The following is a 19,399-nucleotide window of genomic DNA, read 5'->3' as shown; positions in this document are numbered from 1 at the left end:
TGACTGCTCAGAGCTCCAGTATGAAACTGCAGAAAAACCTGAGAGTCTCTGGATTAAATTTAGAAATATGAACAACAAGGGTAATGTCGTGGTGGGAGTCTGCTACAGACCACCAGACCAGGGGGATGAGGAGGACGAGGCTTTCTTCCAGCAACTAACAGAAGTTGCTAGATCACAGGCCCTGGTTCTCATGGGTGACTTTAATCACCCCGATATCTGCTGGGAGAGAAATACAGCAGTGCACAGACAATCCAGGAAGTTTCTGGAAAGTGTAGGGGACAATTTCCTGGTGCAAGTGCTGGAGGAACCAACTAGGGGAAAAGCTCTTCTTGACCTGCTGCTCACAAACAGGGAAGAAATAGTAGAGGAAGCAATAGTGGATGGGAACCTGGGAGGCAGTGACCATGAGATGGTCGAGTTCAGGATCCTGACACAAGGAAGAAAGGAGAGCAGTAGAACAGAGACCCTGGACTTCAGAAAAGCAGACTTCAACTCCCTCAGGGAACGGATGAGCAAGGTCCCCTGGGAGAATAACATGACAGGGAAAGGAGTCGAGGAAAGCTGGCTGTATTTTAAAGAATCCTTATTGAGGTTGCAGGAACAAACCATCCCGATGTGTAGGAAGAAAAGTAAATATGGCAGACGACCAGCTTGGCTTAACAGTGAAATCCTTGCTCGTCTTAAACACAAAAAAACAGCTTACAAGAAGTGGAAGACTGGACAAATAACCAGGGAGGAGTATAAAAGTATTGCTCAGGCAGGAGTGAAATTAGGAAGGCCAAATCACACTTGGAGTTGCAGCTAGCCGGAGATGTTAGGAGTAACAAGAAGGGTTTCTTCAGGTATGTTAGCAACAAGAAGAAAGTCAAGGAAAGTGTGGGCCCCTTGCTGAATGAGGGAGGGAACCTAGTGACAGAGGATGTGGAGAAAGCTAGTGTACTCAATGCTTTTTTTGCCTCTGTCTTCACAGACAAGGTCAGCTCCCAGACAGCTGCTCTCTGCAGCACGGTATGGGAAGGAGGTGACCAGCTGTCTGTGGAGAAAGAAGTAGTTCAGGACTATTTAGAAAAGCTGGACGAGCACAAGTCCATGGGGCCGGATGCATTGCATCCGAGGGTGCTAAAGGAGTTGGCCGATGAGAATGCAGAGCCATTGGCCATTATCTTTGAAAAATCATGGCGATCGGGGGAGGTCCCGGATGACTGGAAAAAAGCTAATGTAGTGCCCATCTTTAAAAAAGGGAAGAAGGACGATCCAAGGAACTACAGGCCAGTCAGTCTCATCTCAGTCCCTGGAAAAATCATGGAGCAGGTCCTCAAGGAATCGATTCTGAAGCACTTAGAGGAGAGGAAAGTGATCAGGAACAGTCAGCATGGATTCACCAAGGGCAAGTCATGCCTGACTAACCTAATTGCCTTCTATGATGAGATAACCGGCTCTGTGGATGAGGGGAAAGCAGTGGATGTGCTATTTCTGGACTTTAGCAGAGCTTTTGATACAGTCTCCCACAGTATTCTTGCCAGCAAGTTAAAGAAGTATGGGCTGGATGAATGGACGGTAAGGTGGATAGAAAACTGGCTAGATGGTCGGGCTCAACGGGTAGTGATCAATGGTTCCATGTCTAGTTGGCAGCCGGTATCAAGTGGAGTGCCCCTAGGATCGGTGCTGGGGCCGGTTTTGTTCAATATCTTCATTAACGATCTGGAGGATGGTGTGGACTGCACCCTTAGCAAGTTTGCAGATGACACTAAACTGGGAGGAGTGGTTGATACGCTGGAGGGTAGGGCTAGGATACAGAGGGACCTAGACAAATTAGAGGATTGGGCCAAAAGAAATATGATGAGGTTCAACAAGGACAAGTGCAGAGTCCTGCACTTAGGACGGAAGAATCCCATGCACTGCTACAGACTAGGGACCGAATGGCTGGGCAGCAGTTCTGCAGAAAAGGACCTAGGGGTTACGGTGGACAAAAAGCTGAATATGAGTCAACAGTGTGCCCTTGTTGCCAAGAAGGCTAATGGCATTTTGGGTTGTATAAGTAGAGGCATTTCCAGCAGATCGAGGGATGTGATCATTCCCCTCTATTCAGCTCTCGTGAGGCCTCATTTCGAGTACTTTGTCCAGTTTTGGGCCCCACACTACAAGAAGGATGTGGATAAATTGGAGAGAGTCCAGCGGAGGACAACAAAAATGATTAGGGGGCTGGAGCACATGACTTACGAGGAGAGGCTGAGGGAACTGGGATTGTTTAGTCTGCAGAAGAGAAGAATGAGGGGGGATTTGATAGCTGCTTTCAACTACCTGAAAGGGGGTTCCAAAGAGGATGGATCTAGACTGTTCTCAGTGGTAGAAGATGACAGAACAAGGAGTAATGGTCTCAAGTTGCAGAGGGGGAGGTTTAGGGTGGACATTAGGAAAAGCTTTTTCACTAGTAGGGTGGTGAAGCACTGGAATGGGTTACCTAGGGAGGTGGTGGAATCTCCTTCCTTAGAGGTTTTTAAGGTCAGGCTTGACAAAGCCCTGGCTGGGATGATTTAGTTGGATTTGGTCCTGCTTTGAGCAGGGAGTTGGACTAGATGACCTCCTGAGGTCCCTTCCAACCCTCAGATTCTATGATTCTATGGTGCGATTCCCCGGCTCCTGCCGGCTACACAGGACCCCAGGGGCAGCAGCAGCAGCAAGCCCTGGTTAAAGTGCTGGAGTGTTATTATTGCAGTCCTGGGCTGACCCAGCAGGGGGCGCTGTGGGGAGCAGGGCAGGAGAGAGGACTGATTCCCTGCTAAGTGGGTTGCACTGAGGCTGGTGGCAGGGGGTTGCTTGGGGGATTCTGGCCATGTCCCAGGGGGGTAGAGAGGGCAGGGCCCCACAAACGCTTATCTCTGGGCTGAGTCACTGCAGCTTGTCGCCGGCGGGAGGGTTTGAAGGATTCTCCCTCCATTCCGGCCTGGCTGGAGTTTGAGCAGCAGGGGGGATCCTGGGGGATCCTTGTCCCTGCATCTGATGCTGCAGCAGGCTGCCGGTGTGTGAGAACATACGGGTCTGTACCTCTGTGCCTGTGCATGAGTGTGCAGCACATGTGTGTGCCCGTGCATGGGTGTGGGCGCACCTGTTGTACATCTGTACTTGTTCACAGATGTGAGCATACATGTGCACGTTTGTGGTGCGTGTGCCTGCCATGTGGGTAATTATCCTGCTCAGGCACTATGGGGACTCGGGGGAGAGTTGAGGGACCAGACCCAGCCCTGCATGGACCCTGGGGCTGTGGCCTTGGTGTGGGGCTGTGGCGCCCCCTAGTGGCTGAGGCTGTGCAGTGCTGCTCTGTGGACACAAAGGTTCGATGGGGGCGGGGGAAGGTGTTGGGGGGCTGGACTGGCCTTGGGGATCAGGTTCCCTCTGCTCCAGTCTAGCCCACGATGGTGGAGACTAAAAATTGCTGACAGGCATCGTATGAAATGAGTTTGGCCCTGCTTCCAAGCTGGGCATCAGGACTCCTGGGTTCCGTCCCAGCTCTGGGATGAGGGGAGTGGGGTCTAGAGGTTACAGCGGGGAGTGGGAGCCAGGACTCCTGGGTTCTATCCCCAGCTCGGAGGGGAGGGGAGTGATGTCTAGTGGTTAGAGCTGGGGTAGGTGTCAGGACTCCTGGGTTCTATTCCTAGCTCTGCCCCCGCACCAATGGCCCATCGCAGAAGAAAGGCCTCCAAGGGGCCAAAGCCCTTCGCCCCGGGTGGGGTGGGGGGTGTCCCAGCAAGGCTGGGGCTGCCTGGGAACAGGCCCTGCTGCTGCCCCTGTTATAAAGAGCCCGAATAGCCAACACGTCCCCTCTCCGGGCAGGACGACGGCTCGTGTTTTAACGGGGAGGGGACGTCACCCTCAGGGCCGACTGCCCTGGGACGCGGCAGCTTCTCCATCACGTGGAGTCGCACAGACGGGCTGTCCCCTCTCAAGCTCTGCGCTAGCTCCATCCCCAGCTACGGGCTGGATGCAGGAACCCCTGGGTCATTCTCTGGCCCGTGCAGTGCGAGAGGCCGGATCAGCCTGCTCCCGTCCTGGCCTTAGACTCTCTTAATTAATGGCTCGGCCTTCGCTCCCAGGGTCCTGTGATGCCGTCACCTCCCCAGCTCCCTCGTCCTCCATGGAGTCTCCCCGGGGGAGATCGGCCGGAGCTGAATTTCAAAGCCACGCCCCCTTTCTAGCTCCCGTCCTAGGAAAGCACAATGGGGTTCCCCAGCCCGCTGGGCTTCCCCTTTGCACAGCACCTCGGGCACTCGGCCCCGGGTCCTTTAGCATCTGGTTCTTCACACCCACGTGTGGTTAATGACTCAGAGCAACAGGCTCTAAATAAACACCAGCAGGAGGGGCTGGATCTGGGGCGATACCTGAGTGAAAAGCAGATCAACAGCAGCCTGTGTTGTGCCCCATCCCCCCCTCAGTGCTTCCCCTTTCCAAGTGGGTTTGGCTATTGCATGGACACACTGGGTGACCTTGGGTAAGTTGTTACCCCTCACTGTGCCTCAGTTTCCCCATCCTCCCTCACAATGGGGGCTCCTGGTCTTTGTTGCTCATATACACAATAAAAGACCCAGTTCCCCTGGCCAAAAGCCCAGTTCCCAACTGGAAGTGGAACAGATTTCCCAGCGCACCAGGTTTCTGCATTTTTAATTCCACCATCGGCAGGGCCCTGACTGGCCATTGGCCCGGGATTGGCAGGACTGGGGCGGCTGGGGGTGTGTGCAGCTGAGTGGCGGTTACCATCTGCCCAGGGGCCTCACCCTGTCTCTGCCTTCCAGGGCTCTGCATCGCCCTGTGCCTGTGGGGCACCGTGGCCCAGACTCCTGGCGTACAAGGTAAGACTGACTCCTCCTGGCTAACCTTCCCCAGCGCTCCCGGCTGCCCGAGCTCCGGCCTCCGGCCCCTTTCCCTGGTGGGAGGAGAGCAGAGTCGGGGGTCTGGCAAGCCGGGAGCAGCCCCTTGGTGTGGGCGTCTTGGGGTGGGTTTATAGAGCACGGTGGGTGCGTGCAGGGGAGAGCAGAAGGCCCCTGCGTAGCCCTCCCCTTCCCTTCCCAGCCCCGTGGCCAGCAGAGAATAGACCCTGGGGCCCAGGGCTCTACACTGGGGGCTGGAGTGAGGGGCAGGTCCCCTTTGTAGCCAAGGGCCGGGTTATTGACCAGCCCAAATCAAACCCCTGATGGCTCAGAAGTTAGAAGAGACATTTGTAGGTGCCCCCCCACCCTAAAATCAGGCTGAACTGAAACCTGGGACCCACGTGCCCAGCTGGGGTGGGGCGTTTGGGATCCGGCCTCTGCGCCCCGAGCCCAGCTCTGCTGCAAATCCCAAGCCCTGCAGCCGGCTGAGCTGCACTGAGATCCTTCCCCTCAGGCTGGTCAGAGGGACGGATTCCAGCGGAGCCCCAAACACCAGGCAGCTAAAGGATCCAGGAGCCCCCGTAGGCAGGTCACAATCTGGGTCATGGGAGGCAGCTCAGGATCCAAACTAGCCTCATGCCCGATTCCGCTCTCAGTCAATCCAGAGCAGAGCCGGGCAGGAATTTCCCAAGGAACCATTTTCAGAGGAATGTTTGGTTTTACCCGGGAAAAAACTGCTTGTGGGGCTGAAGGTGGGGGGGGTGGAGAATAATTTTCAAAACCAAAATTCCCATTTTCCGGTTTGAAACGAGGTTTCGGTTTGAAATTGATACTAATGAGAGTAACGACGACAGCAACAAAAAGGAGAAAAATTGGGTGAGATCGAAATGTTTCGCTTGAACCGATGCCCGGCTCTGGCGGCTGTGCCTGTCTGTGCCTGAGGCAGGTCCGCCCGTGGCGGGGGTGTGTGTGCAACTGGGGCAGTTTTCCCCAGGCCCCCCCGAGAATACAGTATTCTATAATATTGCCATTTTTTTATGGAAGGGGCCCCCAAAATTGCATTGCCCCAGGCCCCCTGAATCCTCTGGGCCGCCCTGGCCGGGGGCCCCCGGGGAGCCAAGGCCTCCTGTGCAGCCGAGGGCAGCTTGTGGCAGGCGGTGGAGGCGTCGGAGCTGTTTGCCAGGCGCCCAGGGACGAAAATCAGCGAATGGGGCGTGTGAAAGGAGTCGATCCCCCTGTGTGTGTGGAGGGGGGGGATGGAGCCACTCTGCACTGGCTGACCCTGCCCAGCTGTTCCCGCCCCTGCAGGTACCACTGGGGACTGCAACAACCATGTGATATGCCCAGCAAACGCCACGTGTGTGAACAGCACCCACTGCACCTGCCTGGATGGATACCAGCCACATGGGAATCGCTTCTTCTTCACCGACACAACAGAGACCTGTGACGGTAACGGGGCTCCCACGTTGTCCTGGGGGGGCTGGGACAGAGCAGGGCATTAAGGGCCGGAGCTGCCAACTCCACTGACTGCAGGGCCTGCTGGGGGTGCTCAGCCCGGCTGGGGAATGAGGGGGGGGCAGCAGCTCGGGTGAGGGCCGCCCTCCTGGGGATCGAACCGGGGCCTCCAGAGTGAGCAGCAGGAGCCAGGAGTGTTGGGCTCTGTGAATGGGGCACAGGGTGGGGGTGGGGCCCATCACACTGACCCGTCTGAATCCCAGCCTGGGCCCTAATCAGCCCCTGGGTGTGCAGGGGCAGAGGGGCCCCATGGGAGCAGAATGGGGCAGCCCTGGCTATACTCCCCCCCCATCCCGTCACGCAGGGATCCAAGGAGGGAGGGGGCAGAGGAAACGCAGCTTGTCACCCTCCCCTCACATGGGGGATCTGGGTGTTTGTGAGGCTGAACCCCCCGTACCTGGGACAGGAGGCTCGGGGGGGGGGCTGTTTCTGACATTCCAGCAGCAGAAATGGGTCACTGAGAATCAGGCCCTTAAGCACTAACCGCTCAGAGCCCCGGTCGCCTGGGTCCCCTCACCCAGCTCAGTGCGAGGGGCTGGGGGGAGGGTGATACGGGGAACGTCTCCCTGCCAGGACTGTACAGAGCGTCCCCTCTTGTGCTGCAGATATTAACGAGTGTCTGGGGCCGAGCCCGCCAGAGTGCGGACCCAGAACTCACTGCAACAACGCGCCTGGGAGTTACTACTGCACCTGCATCAATGGCTTCGAGCCCAGCTCTGGGAAAGCCAAGTTCACACACTTGAGTGAGAACAGCTGCCAGGGTGAGCTCTCCCCTGGCCCCACCTGCTGAGACACCCCCCCCCCCCCACAGACAAATGCTTGTTCCAGGCCGGGTGCTGCACCGGGGCTGCTGCCGGCTTTGGCAGTGACCCCAGGGCCTCAGAGCATGGGGCTGGGCTCACCCCTGTGTCTGGCAGAGGGGAGGGGACCCTCGTTGGCTCCAGCACACAGCATCTGGGCTGCTAGTGTCCCCCTGAGCTGGGAAGGGGCCTTGTGTCTGGGCCATGGAAATAGCACCGTGCGCTCTGCCCCCTACGGGCCCTGGTGAGGAGAGAATTGCCACAGCACAGTGTGCCCCAGCCCCACCCCCGATCCTCCCCCATGGGTCCTGGGGGGCAGGGAATAGCTGCAGTGCTGTGCCCCGGCCTCGGCCCCTAGATCAGGGGCTAGGAGCAGGGTGGGGGCAGGACCCCTAGAGCAGCTCCCCACCAGCTGGGGTGGCCCCTTTTGCAGGGTGGGGGATTCTCCAGTGGCCGTTCCGCTGCCAGAGCAGCCTAGTGCCGCCTGAGTGTAGCTGAGAACCAGGCCTGTGATTGTTAAGCTGCCAGGGGCCCGGTCACCTGGGTCCCATCACCCAGCTCAGTGCGGGGGCTGGAGGGTGATACAGGGAACGTCTCCCTGCAAGGCCTGTACAGAGCGTCTCCTCTTGTGTTGCAGATATTGACGAGTGTCAGGGCCCGAGCCCGGCAGACTGCGGACCCCACGCAAACTGCACCAACGTGGCTGGGAGTTACTTCTGCACCTGCATCGATGGCTACGAGCCCAGCTCTGGGAAAGCCAAGTTCATGCACGCGAGTGAGAACAGCTGCCAGGGTGAGCTGTCCCCTGGCCCCACTGCCCCCTGCTCTGTCCTCCAATCTCTATCTCCCCACCATAGACACACCCCTGAGCTCATTCCAGGCCTGGTGCTGCGCTAGAGGCTGCTAACGGCTTCAGCAAAGGCACCGGATCCACTCACCAGAGCTGTGATCAACTGTGACTGTCAACCTCTGCCCCAGCATGTGGGGGCCAGGATCTCCCCTGCCTCGGTGTTTGGATTGGACTAAACCCCTAGGTTTGCAGGGAGGCAGGTGAGACCCTCGCTGTCCCCAGCACACACAATCCAGGCTACTAGTGCCCCTGAGCCTGGGAAGGGGTCTCGTGTATGGTCCACATATAGCACAGTGCGCTCTGCCCCCTATGGGCCTGGGGAGCAGGGAATAGCCCCAGCGCAGGGCACCCCAGCCACGCCCCCAATCTGCCCCCTCCCTCAGGGCTGGGAGCAGAGCCTTTTCCAGCCCCACACTGACAGGGAGCCCCCTGGATGGGAGGGTGTTTCCTAGGGGGCCATTATATCCCCTTAGGCAGCCAGGGCAGCCTGACCGGAGAAGGGGTCTGGGGGCCCGGTCACCTGGGTCCCATCACCCAGCTCAGTGCCGGGGCTCGGGGTGGGGGCGTGATATGGGGAACGTCTCCCTGCCAGGACTGTACAGAGCGTCCCCTCTTGCATTACAGATATTAACGAGTGTCTGGGTCCGAGCCCGCCAGACTGCGGAGTCAACACTCACTGCAACAACGCGCCCGGGAGTTACTACTGCACCTGCATCAATGGCTACGAGCCCAGCTCTGGGAAAGCCAAGTTCACACTCGCGAGTGAGAACAGCTGCCAGGGTGAGCTCTCCCCTGGCCCCACCTGCTGAGACACCCCCCCCCACACACACACAAATGCTCGTTCCAGGCCTGGTGCTGCACCGGGGCTGCTGCCAGCTTTGGCAGTGACCCCAGGGCCTCAGAGCATGGGGCTGGGCTCACCCCTGTGCCTGGCACTTGGATGGGGAATAAACAGACCCACGGAGCAAACTCCTTGTGCTGCAGAGATGCGCTGGGGAGAGGGGAGGGGACCCTCGCTGGCCCCAGCACGCAGCATCTGGGCTGCTCGTGTCCCCCTGAGCTGGGAAGTGGCCTCGTGTCTGGGCCATGGAAATAGCACCGTGCGCTCTGCCCTCTATGGGCCCTGGGGAGGAGAGAATAGCCCCAGCACAGTGTGCCCCAGCCCCACCCCCGATCCTCCCCCATGGGTCCTGGGGGGCAGGGAATAGCTGCAGTGCTGTGCCCCGGCCTCGGCCCCTAGATCAGGGGCTAGGAGCAGGGTGGGGACAGGACCCCTAGAGCAGCTCCCCACCAGCTGGGCGGCCCCTTTTGCAGGGTGGGGGATTCTCCAGTGGCCGTTCTGCTGCCAGAGCAGCCTAGTGCCGCCTGAGTGTAGCTGAGAATCAGGCCTGTGATTGTTAAGCTGCCAGGGGGCCGGTCTCCTGGGTCCCATCACCCAGCTCAGTGCGGGGGGCTGTGGGAGGGTGATACAGGGAACGTCTCCCTGCCGGGACTGTACAGAGCGTCTCCTCTTGTGCTGCAGATATTGACGAGTGTCGGGGGCCGAGCCCGGCAGACTGCGGACCCCACGCAAACTGCACCAACGTGCCCGGGAGTTACTACTGCACCTGCATCGATGGCTACGAGCCCAGCTCTGGGAAAGCCAAGTTCATGCACGCGAGTGAGAACAGCTGCCGGGGTGAGCTCTCCCCTGCCCCCACTGCCCCCTGCTCAGTCCTCCAGTCTCTATCTCCCCACCATAGACACACCCCTGAGCTCATTCCAGGCCTGGTGCTGCGCTAGAGGCTGCTAACGGCTTCAGCAAAGGCACCGGATTCACTCACCAGAGCTGTGATCAACTGTGACTGTCAACCTCTGCCCCAGCATGTGGGGGCCAGGATCTCCCCTGCCTCGGTGTTTGGATTGGACTAAACCCCTAGGTTTGCAGGGAGGCAGGTGAGACCCTCGCTGCCCCCAGCACACACAATCCAGGCTGCTAGTGCCCCTGAGCTTGGGAAGGGGCCTCGTGTATGGTCCATGTACAGCACAGTGCGCTCTGCCCCCTATGGGCCTGGGGAGCAGGGAATAGCCCCAGCGCAGGGCACCCCGGCCACACCCCCAATCTGCCCCCTCCCTCAGGGCTGGGAGCAGAGCCTTTTCCAGTCCCACACTGACAGGGAGCCCCCTGGATGGGAGTGTGTTTCCTAGAGGGCCATTATGTCCCCTTAGGCAGCCAGGGCAGCCTGACCGGAGAAGGGGTCTGGGGGCCCGGTCACCAGGGGTCCGGTCACCTGGGTCCCATCACCCAGCTCAGTGCCGGGGCTCGGGGTGGGGGCGTGATATGGGGAACGTCTCCCTGCCAGGACCGTACAGAGCGTCCCCTCTTGTGCTGCAGATATTGACGAGTGTCAGGGCCCGAGCCTGGCAGACTGTGGACCCCACGCAAACTGCACCAACGTGCCTGGGAATTACTCCTGCACCTGCATCGATGGCTACGAGCCCAGCTCTGGGAAAGCCAAGTTCACACATGCAAGTGAGAACAGCTGCCAGGGTGAGCTCTCCCCTGGCCCCACTGCACAATGCTCAGTTCCCCCCCCCGCCATACACACACCCCGGGCTCATTCCAGGCCTGGTGCTGCTCCAGAGGGTGCTGCCAGCTGCAGCAAAGGCACTTGATCCACTCACCAGGAGTCTGATCAGCTGTGACCCTCAACTGCTGCCCCAGCACGTGGGGGCAGGATCTACCCTGGCTCGGTGTTTGGATTGGGAATAAACCCCTAGGTTTGCAGGGAGGCGCCGGGGAGACGGGTGGGTGGGGCCCTCGCTGTCCCCAGCACACAGATTCCAGGCTGCTAGTGCCCCTGAGCCTGGGAAGGGGCCTCGTGTATGGTCCACATACAGCACAGTGCGCTCTGCCCCCTATGGGCCTGGGGGGCAGGGAATAGCCCCAGCGCAGGGCACCCCGGCCACACCGCCAATCTGCCCCCTTCCTCAGGGCTGGGAGCAGAGCCTTTTCCAGCTCCACACTGACAGGGAGCCCCCTGGATGGGAGGGTGTTTCCTAGGGGGCCATTATGCCCCCTTAGGCAGCCAGGGTGACTGACCGGAGAAGGGGCCGGGGCGTTCCAGGCCCTTGTTAGCGACATTCAGCTGGTGGTTAGAGTTTGTATCAAGTCCCAGCCGGCCGTTCCCATGGAAACCGCCTGTTACACCCCCGTTTGGGGGGGCGCAGAGCACTGGGCCCATAGCACTGGGAGAACTCAGGAGCCCATTGGTTCAATCGCTTCCCCGGCAGAGACCTCGGCTGAAGCCGTTCCTGCGCCAGCCCCAGGCCGCGTGGGATAACCCCAGCCAGTGCCCTGGGGCGGGTCTAGGCACAAGAAGAAATCAGCGCCGCAGGGATCTCAGCCAGCGCCCCGGGGATTGTGCGGGGATAGCTGGTATCGTGTGGAGAATCCCTAGGGCTTGGCCCCGGGGGGATTGATGGTGATCGCTGTTCTCTTTGGAAGCGCACTGATTATTCCAGACCAGAGTGTCCGGACGGGGAGCGATTCCACAGGAGCTGTTACCGTCAATTTCCCCGTGTACTTAAGCCCCTAGAGACACCCAATCTCAGAGCTCCCTGAAACTGGGAGCGGGTTTGGACACCCGTGTGCCCGAGGGAGGGGAGAGCTCTGGCCGCACCACCGAGAACCCAGTGCATGGCCCCCCTTCTCCAGCAGACAGAGCGTCGGAGCTGGGGAAAGCACTTTGGAGCAGCGGCTGTGCTGTGGCTGGATGTGTGTACAGCACCTGGCACCACGGGGCCCCGGCTGCGGCGCTACCCACTATAAACATCCCAATGGAACCAGGATGGGATGGATAGGGACGCTGGAAGCTCCGTTCCCATCCCGCATGGACTCTTGGAAGCCTTCGGGGGCAGAACCCGATTGTACGTCATTTCCGGAATAAAGCAGGTTCTGGAAATGCGGAGCAGCCTTGGTGCTGTCAGGGGAACCCACGAGTGTCGCAGGGTCGAGGGGCGGAGGAGGCAGCACTTGGCAGGATGCAGCCGGTAGGTTCTGACAGGGTTCAGTGCCCCGGGAGCAGCTAAACCTCTGAAGAGGCAAAACCGTGGTGCAGGCCAGGCTGAGACACAAGTAACACTGGCACCTGCACAGTACAGATGGGATCAGAGCTGAGGCCCATCTAGCCTGGTATCCCAGCTCCAACGGACCAAAGCCAGATGCTGCAGAGGACGGTGGAAGAGCCCTGCACTGGCAGCCAGGGGATAATCTGCCCTCACTTCCTGGTCTCTAATACTCAGCTGGGCTGAAGCCCCACAGCAGGAGGTTTTCTCTCTCTTCCCATGTGTTTGTGCCCGTTAACTATGATCCCTCTGGCTGTTCTCATCATCCATAGGAATCATAGAATCAGAGAATATCAGGGCAGGAAGGGACCTCAGGAGGTATCTAGTCCAATGCCCTGCTCAAAGCAGGATCAATCCCCAACTAAATCATCCCAGCCAGGACTTTGTCAAGCCTGACCTTAAAAGCCTCTAAGGAAGCAGATTTCACCACCTCCCTAGGTAACCCATTCCGGTGCTTCACCACCCTCCTAGGGTACGTCTATACTACGGGACTATTCCGAATTTGCATAAACCGGTTTTGTAAAACAGATTGTATAAAATCGAGTGCGCGCAGCCACACTAAACACATTAAATCGGTGGTGTGCGTCCACGGTCCGAGGCTAGCATCGACTTCTGGAGCGTTGCACTGTGGGTAGCTATTCCGTAGCTATCCCATAGTTCCCGCAGCCTCCCCCGCCCCTTGGAATTTCCGGGTTGAGATCCCAGTGCCTGATGGGGCAAAAATCATTGTCGCGGGTGGTTCTGGGTAAATGTCGTCAGTCACTCCTTCCTCTGGGAAAGCAACGGCAGACAAGCATTTCGCGGTTTTTTTCCCTGGATTGCCCTGGCAGATGCCATAGCATGGCAATCATGGAGCCTGTTTTGCCTTTTGTGACTGTCACCGTATGTGTACTAGATGCCGCTGACAGAGGCGATTCAGCAGCGCTACACAGCAGCATGCTTTTGCTTTTGCATGACAGCAGAGATGGTTATCAGCCATACTGCACCATCTACCAATCCATAAATTGGTAAAAAGATGATCATGGTTACCAGTCCTTTTGCACTGTACCATCTGTTGCTGTCATAAGTGCCCCTGGCTGCTCTTAGCCAGGGGCGCAAAAGCCAAAATTGGGAATGACTCCTGAGTCAATCCCTCCTTTTGGTATCTAAAAATAGAATCAGTCCTGTCTAGAATTTGGGCAAGTGTACTAGAGAACTACTGTATCATAGAACCAGAGAGCACAGCTGCTCTGTGTCAGATCCAGCAGAAATTATGAGCTGTATGCTATTCACAGGGGGTGCTCCTGCAACAACCCCACCTGTTGATTCCATTCTTCCCCCAGCCTTCCTGGGCTACTGTAGCATTGTCCCCCGACTTGTGTGATGAAGTAATAAAGAATGCAGGAATAAGACACAGTGACTTGTTAGTGAGAAATGAGTGGAAGGCAGCCTCCAGCTGCTATGATAGTCCAGACAGGACAGTACGGAGTGTGGAGGAGAGCATCCCTCTTCTAGTCCAGGGGCAATTGAATCTTTTCTTTACACATGAAGGGTGGGGGCTGATGGAGCTCAGCCCCCTGTTGCTATGATGACGATGGTTATCAGCCATACTGCACCATCTGCCAGGAAAAATTAGGGCCAGGCGCCCTTGATTGACCTAACTGATGCTAGTTGGCATGGTTACCAGTCCTTTTGCACTGCCCCATGTGCCAATAGGCTGATGATGAGGATGGGTACCAGTCATATTGCACCATCAGCCACCCATGGCGGGGGGAGCAATGATGTTGGTGTTGAGTGCTGCAGCATCGCATCTATCTGCAGCATTCAGTAAAGATAGGGTGACATGTTAAAGAGTCAAGAGGGGATTTTTTTCCCTTTCACTTCTGGGGGTGGGTGGGGGGGTGCGTAAATTGCCGAGCTATGCCCTGACCCACCGCGGACACTGTGTTTGACCCTAGAAGCATTTGGAGCTCAGCCAAGAATGCAAATGCTTTTCGGAGACTGCAGGAACTGTGGGATAGCTTGAGTCCTCCAGTCCATGAGCGTCCATTTGATTCTTTGGCTTTCCGTTACGCTTGTCACGCAGCAGTGCGCTGAGCCCCTGCTATGGCGTCTGTCTGGAGATCTTTTAAAAATGATTTTGAATTTCGTCTTCTGTAACAGTGCGCTGATAGAACAGATTTGCCTGCCCTTACAGCGATCACATCCGCATGGTCCATGCGGGAGCTCTTTCTTTATTTTGATTTTTTAACTGCATCGCCACACGTGCTGATCAGAGCTCCACGCTGGGCAAACAGGAAATATTCAAAAGTTCGCGGGGCTTTTCCTGTCTACCTGGCCACTGCATCCGAGTTCAGATTGCTGTCCAGAGCGGTCAGCAGGGCCGCCCAGAGAATTCCGGGGGCCCGGGGTCTTCGGCGGCGGGGGGCCCCCGCTCAGGGGCGGCTCTAGACCCCAGCGCGCCAAGCAGGCGCGTGGGGCGGCCCTTTCCCTGGGGGGCGGCATTTGGCTCCGGTTGAGCTCCCGCAGGCATGCCTGCGGCAGGTCGACCGGAGCCCGGGACGAGCGGAGCTGCCGCAGGGATGACTGCGGACGGGGCGCTCGTCCCGCGGCTCGGCTGGACCTCCCGCAGGCATGACTGCGGCGGGTGCCGTGGTCCCGCGGCTCCGGTTGACCTGCCGCAGTCATGCCTGCGGCAGGTCCAGCCGAGCCGCGGGGAGCGCCCCTCCGCCGTCATGCCCGCGGCAGGTCCACTCGTCCGGGCTCCGGTCGACCTGCCGCAGGCATGCCTGCGGGAGCTCAACCGTAGCCGCGGGAAGACGGGAAACACTCCAGGGGCCCCGGAAAACACTCGTGGGGGCCCCTGCGGGACGCGGAGCCTGGGGCAAATTGCCCCTCTTGCCCCCCCCTCTGGGCGGCCCTGGCGGTCAGTGGTGCACTGTGGGATACCGCCCGGAGGCCAATACCGTCGATCTGCAGCCACACTAACCCTAATCCGATATGGTAATACCGATATTAGCGCTACTCCTCTCGTTAGGGAGGAGTACAGAAACCGGTTTAAAGAGCCCTTTATACCGATATAAAGGGCCTCTCAGTGTGGACGGGTGTGGTGTTAAATCGGTTTTACGCTCCTAAAACCGGTTTAAACGCCTAGTGTAGACCAGGCCCTAGTGAAAAAGTTTTTTTTAATATCCAACCTAAACCTCCCCCACTGCAACTTGAGACCATTGCTCCTTGTTCTGTCATCTGGTACCACTGAGAACAGTCTAGATCCATCCTCTTTGGAACCCCCTTTCAGGTAGTTGAAAGCAGATATCAAATCCCCCCTCATTCTTCTCTTCTGCAGACTAAACAATCCCAGTTCCCTCAGCCTCTCCTCATAAGTCATGTGCTTCAGCCCCCTAATCATTTTTGTTGCCCTCCGCTGGACTCTTTCCAATTTTTCCACATCCTTCTTGTAGTGTGGAGCCCAAAACTGGACACAGTACTCCAGGTGAGGCCTCACCAATGTCGAATAGAGGGGAATGATCACATCCCTTGATCTGCTGGCAATGCCTCTGCTTATACAGCCCAAAATGCCATTAGCTTTCTTGGCAACAAGGACACACTGCCAACTCATATCCAGCTCCTCGTCCACTGTAACCCCGTTTCTGCAGAACTGCTGCCTAGCCACTCAGTCCTTAGTCTGTAGCAGTGCATGGGATTCTCCCATCCTAAATGCAGGACTCTGCATTTGTCCTTGTTGAACCGCATCAGATTTCTTTTGGCCCAATCCTTTAATTTGTCTAGGTCCCTCTGTATCCTATCCCTACCCTCCAGCATATCTACCACTCCTCCCAGTTTAGTGTCATCTGCAAACTTGCTGAGGGTGCTGTCCACACCATCCTCCAGATCATTAATGAAGATATTGAACAAAACAGGCCCCAGGACTCACCCTTGGGATACTCCGCTTGATACCGGCTGTTAAATAGACATGGAGCCATTGATCGCTACCTGTTGAGCCCGATGATCTAGCCAGCTTTCTATCAACCTTATAGTCCATTCGTCCAGCCCATATATCTTAACTTGCCGGCAAGAATACAGTGGGAGACCATATCAAAAGCTTGGCTAAAGTCAAGGAATAACACATCCACAGCTTTCCCCACATCCACAGAGCCAGTTATCCATAGAAGGCAATTAGGTTAGTCAGGCATGACTTGCCCTTGGTGAATCCATGCTGACTGTTCCTGATCACTTTCCCCTCCTTTAAGTGGTTCAGAATTGATTCCTTGAGGACCTGCTCCATGATTTTTCCAGGGACTGAGGTGAGGCTGACTGGCCTGTAGTTCCCTGGATCCTCCTTCTTCCCTTTTTTAAAGATGGGCACTACATTAGCCTTTGCTAACATGTGGAGTTGCCTTAAAGCCCCACCTCCCGGAGTCACGTGATTCTGCTTTTGGCTAAAATCAAATGGATTTTTAAAAAAAAGTGTTGTGATTTTTAAACCAATCTCATGACTTTTTTTGCAGCCTGGTTCATGGTTTGGGGCTTTTATTGATTGCTTGGCATGGGCGATGTTGTTAATGCACCATCACTGAGCTGACCCAGGATCTCTGAAACTAACCTATATGCCTGGAGGGTGAAAGTAACCAAGGTTGCCCTGAGGTCTCGCTCTTTCTCTTCACTACACCCGGGCAAAGTGTCTGTTCTGACTCCCAGCCTGTCTTTCAAATTGGAAACTGAGCCTGTGGATGGAAAGTCGCCATGTCTCTTGCCATGCTGCCTAATTCCACCGAGGCACAAGCGTAGGTATGTCGTTAGAAGCTGGAACATCCCCCCAATCCTGCAATCAGAGCCCAAGATGCTCTTTTGTAGCAGAGCTTTGAGGTGGGGGCAGGTCAGGTCTTTGCAAAGCAAACTGGGCTGAGACAGAACCAAGGACTCTGTGTTGGATCAACCTTTAATACAGCTTGGGCTCAAAAAGCCCCTTAGTTTCTGGAACCCCATTAACCGAACTCTCAGCAGCTGCTAAGGCTGGGGAAGGAGCTGGCATCACAAAGGAACCAGCTTGGGTTATCAGCAGGAATCAAACCCAGGATCTGTCTGTTGAAAACACACATCTTGGCTGCTGCAGCTAAGGGAGTAACTCCATTAGCCAGTCATTATAGCAGGCTGTTATCAACTTATGGGAACCAGCCACTAGACCAGGACAAACTTGCTCTCTCCTTGTTCTGAGGCACAACATCATCATCAAGAGGTCGGCACATACAAGCCCCCTCACAGGCATGGCGTAGGCCCGTTGCTTCCAAGCGGTTTAACAATGGAGCAAAAGTTGAGTTTTCTGCCAAAGGATCAAGGGTTTTGTTCCAGCCCTGATGCACTCCCGGGTGTGAGCCAGGGACACAAAGCTCCTCTCAGTGAGGGGGAGCAGAGGGTAAAATCTGCATGGTGAGGCAGGGGAGACACATTCTTGCTCTCCTATTGAGGAAGGAAGCTGAAAGAGACATATTTAGCCTTTCAGGGAGTCAAATGTTAATTTAGAAAACTGCATGCCAGACCAATTTAGCCAGATAATAGGGCAAATAACACAGTTAGTTAGTTTTTGGAACTAGTCCCATCTTCTTTCGGTCTCTCTTTCCTTTCTTCCATATCCTTGACTTAGATTTCTACTGTACTACTCCTTTCCTGTCATACAAATTTCTTGAATGACAGTAGCTGAATTGGAAGTACACTTCTGTAATTGGACAGGAGATTGTAGTAGACTGGAAGGAGTAGTTCTCTCTAGCCTGTAGCAAAAATGTATGGTAAACTTCTCTGTGGTCAACCCCCATACAGTTTAAACACCTACTTTTTATAACCTGTAAACCTTGACTATACACTGTGTAGTTTTTAGTAAGGCACAGACATGGGTGGCAAGTTTGTAGAAATTTTGCTGGTGCCCAGAACCCGCCCCCCAACTCCGCCCCCCCAAACTCCGCCCCCACCTGCCTAAGGCTCTGGGAGGGGGCTTGGTGGGGGAGGTCTGGGGTGCAGATCCTGGGCTGGGGATTAGGGTGCAGGAGAGGTGCAGGGTGCAGGCTTTGGGATGGAGTTTGGGTGCTGGGTGCAGGCTCTGGGCTGGGGCAGGGGTGGGTGTGCAGGAGGGGGTGAAGGGTGCAGGCTTTGGGAGGGTGTTGGGGGTTGGGAAGGGGCGTGTGGGAAGGGGGAGGGGGTGCACCTTCTGGGGAGGGAGTTTGGGGATAGGAGGGAGTGCAGGGTGAGGGCTGTGGGGCTGTGGATGTGGGGTACTTGCTGTGGGGGGGCTCAGGGCTGGGGATTAGGGTGCGAGGGGATGAGGGTTCTGGCTGGGGATGAGAGGTTCATGCTGCGGGGGGAGGCTCAGGACTGGGGCAGAGGATTAGGGTGCAGAGGGATGAGGGTTGGGGCTGCGGATGAGGGGTTCATGCTGTGGGGGGGCTCAGGGCTGGGGATGAGGATTAGGGTGCGGGGATGAGGGGTTCATGATGCGGGCGCGCTCCGGGCTGGGGCTGAGGATTAGGGTGCGGGGGGAGGAGGGCTCTGTCTGGGGATGAGGATTAGGGTGCAGGGGATGAGGGATTCATGATGCGGGGGTGCTCAGGGCTGGGGATGAGGATTAGGGTGCGGGGGGATGAGGGGTTCATGATGCAGGGGTGCTCAGGGCTGGGGATGAGGATTAGGGTGCGGGGGGATGAGGGGTTCATGATGCGGGGGCGCTCAGGGCTGGGGATGAGGATTAGGGTGCGGGGGGATGAGGGGTTCATGATGTGGGGGCGCTCAGGGCTGGGGATGAGGATTAGGGTGCGGGGGGATGAGGGCTCTGGCTGGGGCTGAGGGTTTGGGGCGTTGGAGAGGCTCAGGGTAAGGGCAGCCTGCCTTGCCATTAGTGGAGGGCAGGTGCTAGGACCCTGCGGCAGCAGACAGCCATTCTGCCGGGAGCCGATCTCTGACAGCTCCAGCAGGCAGGGGAGAGGCGCGCCTGCTTTTTGTCAGGCAGGGATGCGGCGTGGTGGTGGGGACACGCGGGGTGTGTGTGTGGCAGGCGGGGGCCGGGGCCCGATCCAGGCAGGGCCGGGGGAGAGACCCAGCTCCAAATATTGGTGGAGCAGGGCACCCGGCCCTGAATATTCCTGGAGCCCGGGCACCGCAGGTGTATATAACCTGCCGCCTATGGGCACAGACTATGCTTATTTGTCACATCCTTGATGTATTGCTGAAGAAAAAATTTAAAATACATAGGCTGTTTTATTAAATACACCTCTACCCCGATATAACACGGTAAAGCAGCA

General features: G+C 57.0%; 1 protein-coding gene and 1 long non-coding RNA gene across 2 annotated transcripts in view; one reads left to right on the top strand and one right to left on the bottom strand.

The window, feature by feature from the left end:
- The window catches only part of LOC120391433, a 341,872-nt gene that overhangs the window by 258,620 nt on the left and 63,853 nt on the right, over positions 1–19,399 (bottom strand). The gene's annotated exons all lie outside the window — the stretch shown is intronic.
- LOC120391365 (adhesion G protein-coupled receptor E5-like) overlaps positions 1–19,399 on the top strand; it is a 209,343-nt gene that overhangs the window by 174,636 nt on the left and 15,308 nt on the right. The window contains exons 14-16 of the mRNA XM_039514957.1: positions 7,815–7,970; positions 9,550–9,705; positions 10,402–10,557. Of these exons, the coding sequence (XP_039370891.1) occupies positions 7,815–7,970; positions 9,550–9,705; positions 10,402–10,557 (468 nt within the window). The remainder of the gene's footprint in view (positions 1–7,814; positions 7,971–9,549; positions 9,706–10,401; positions 10,558–19,399) is intronic.

The sequence above is a fragment of the Mauremys reevesii genome, linkage group 25 (genome assembly GCF_016161935.1).
Source record: "Mauremys reevesii isolate NIE-2019 linkage group 25, ASM1616193v1, whole genome shotgun sequence".
In the NCBI taxonomy this organism is placed as follows: Eukaryota; Metazoa; Chordata; order Testudines; family Geoemydidae; genus Mauremys; species Mauremys reevesii.
Note: the sequence above shows the minus strand (reverse complement) of the source record. Positions and strands in the feature narration are given on the sequence as shown.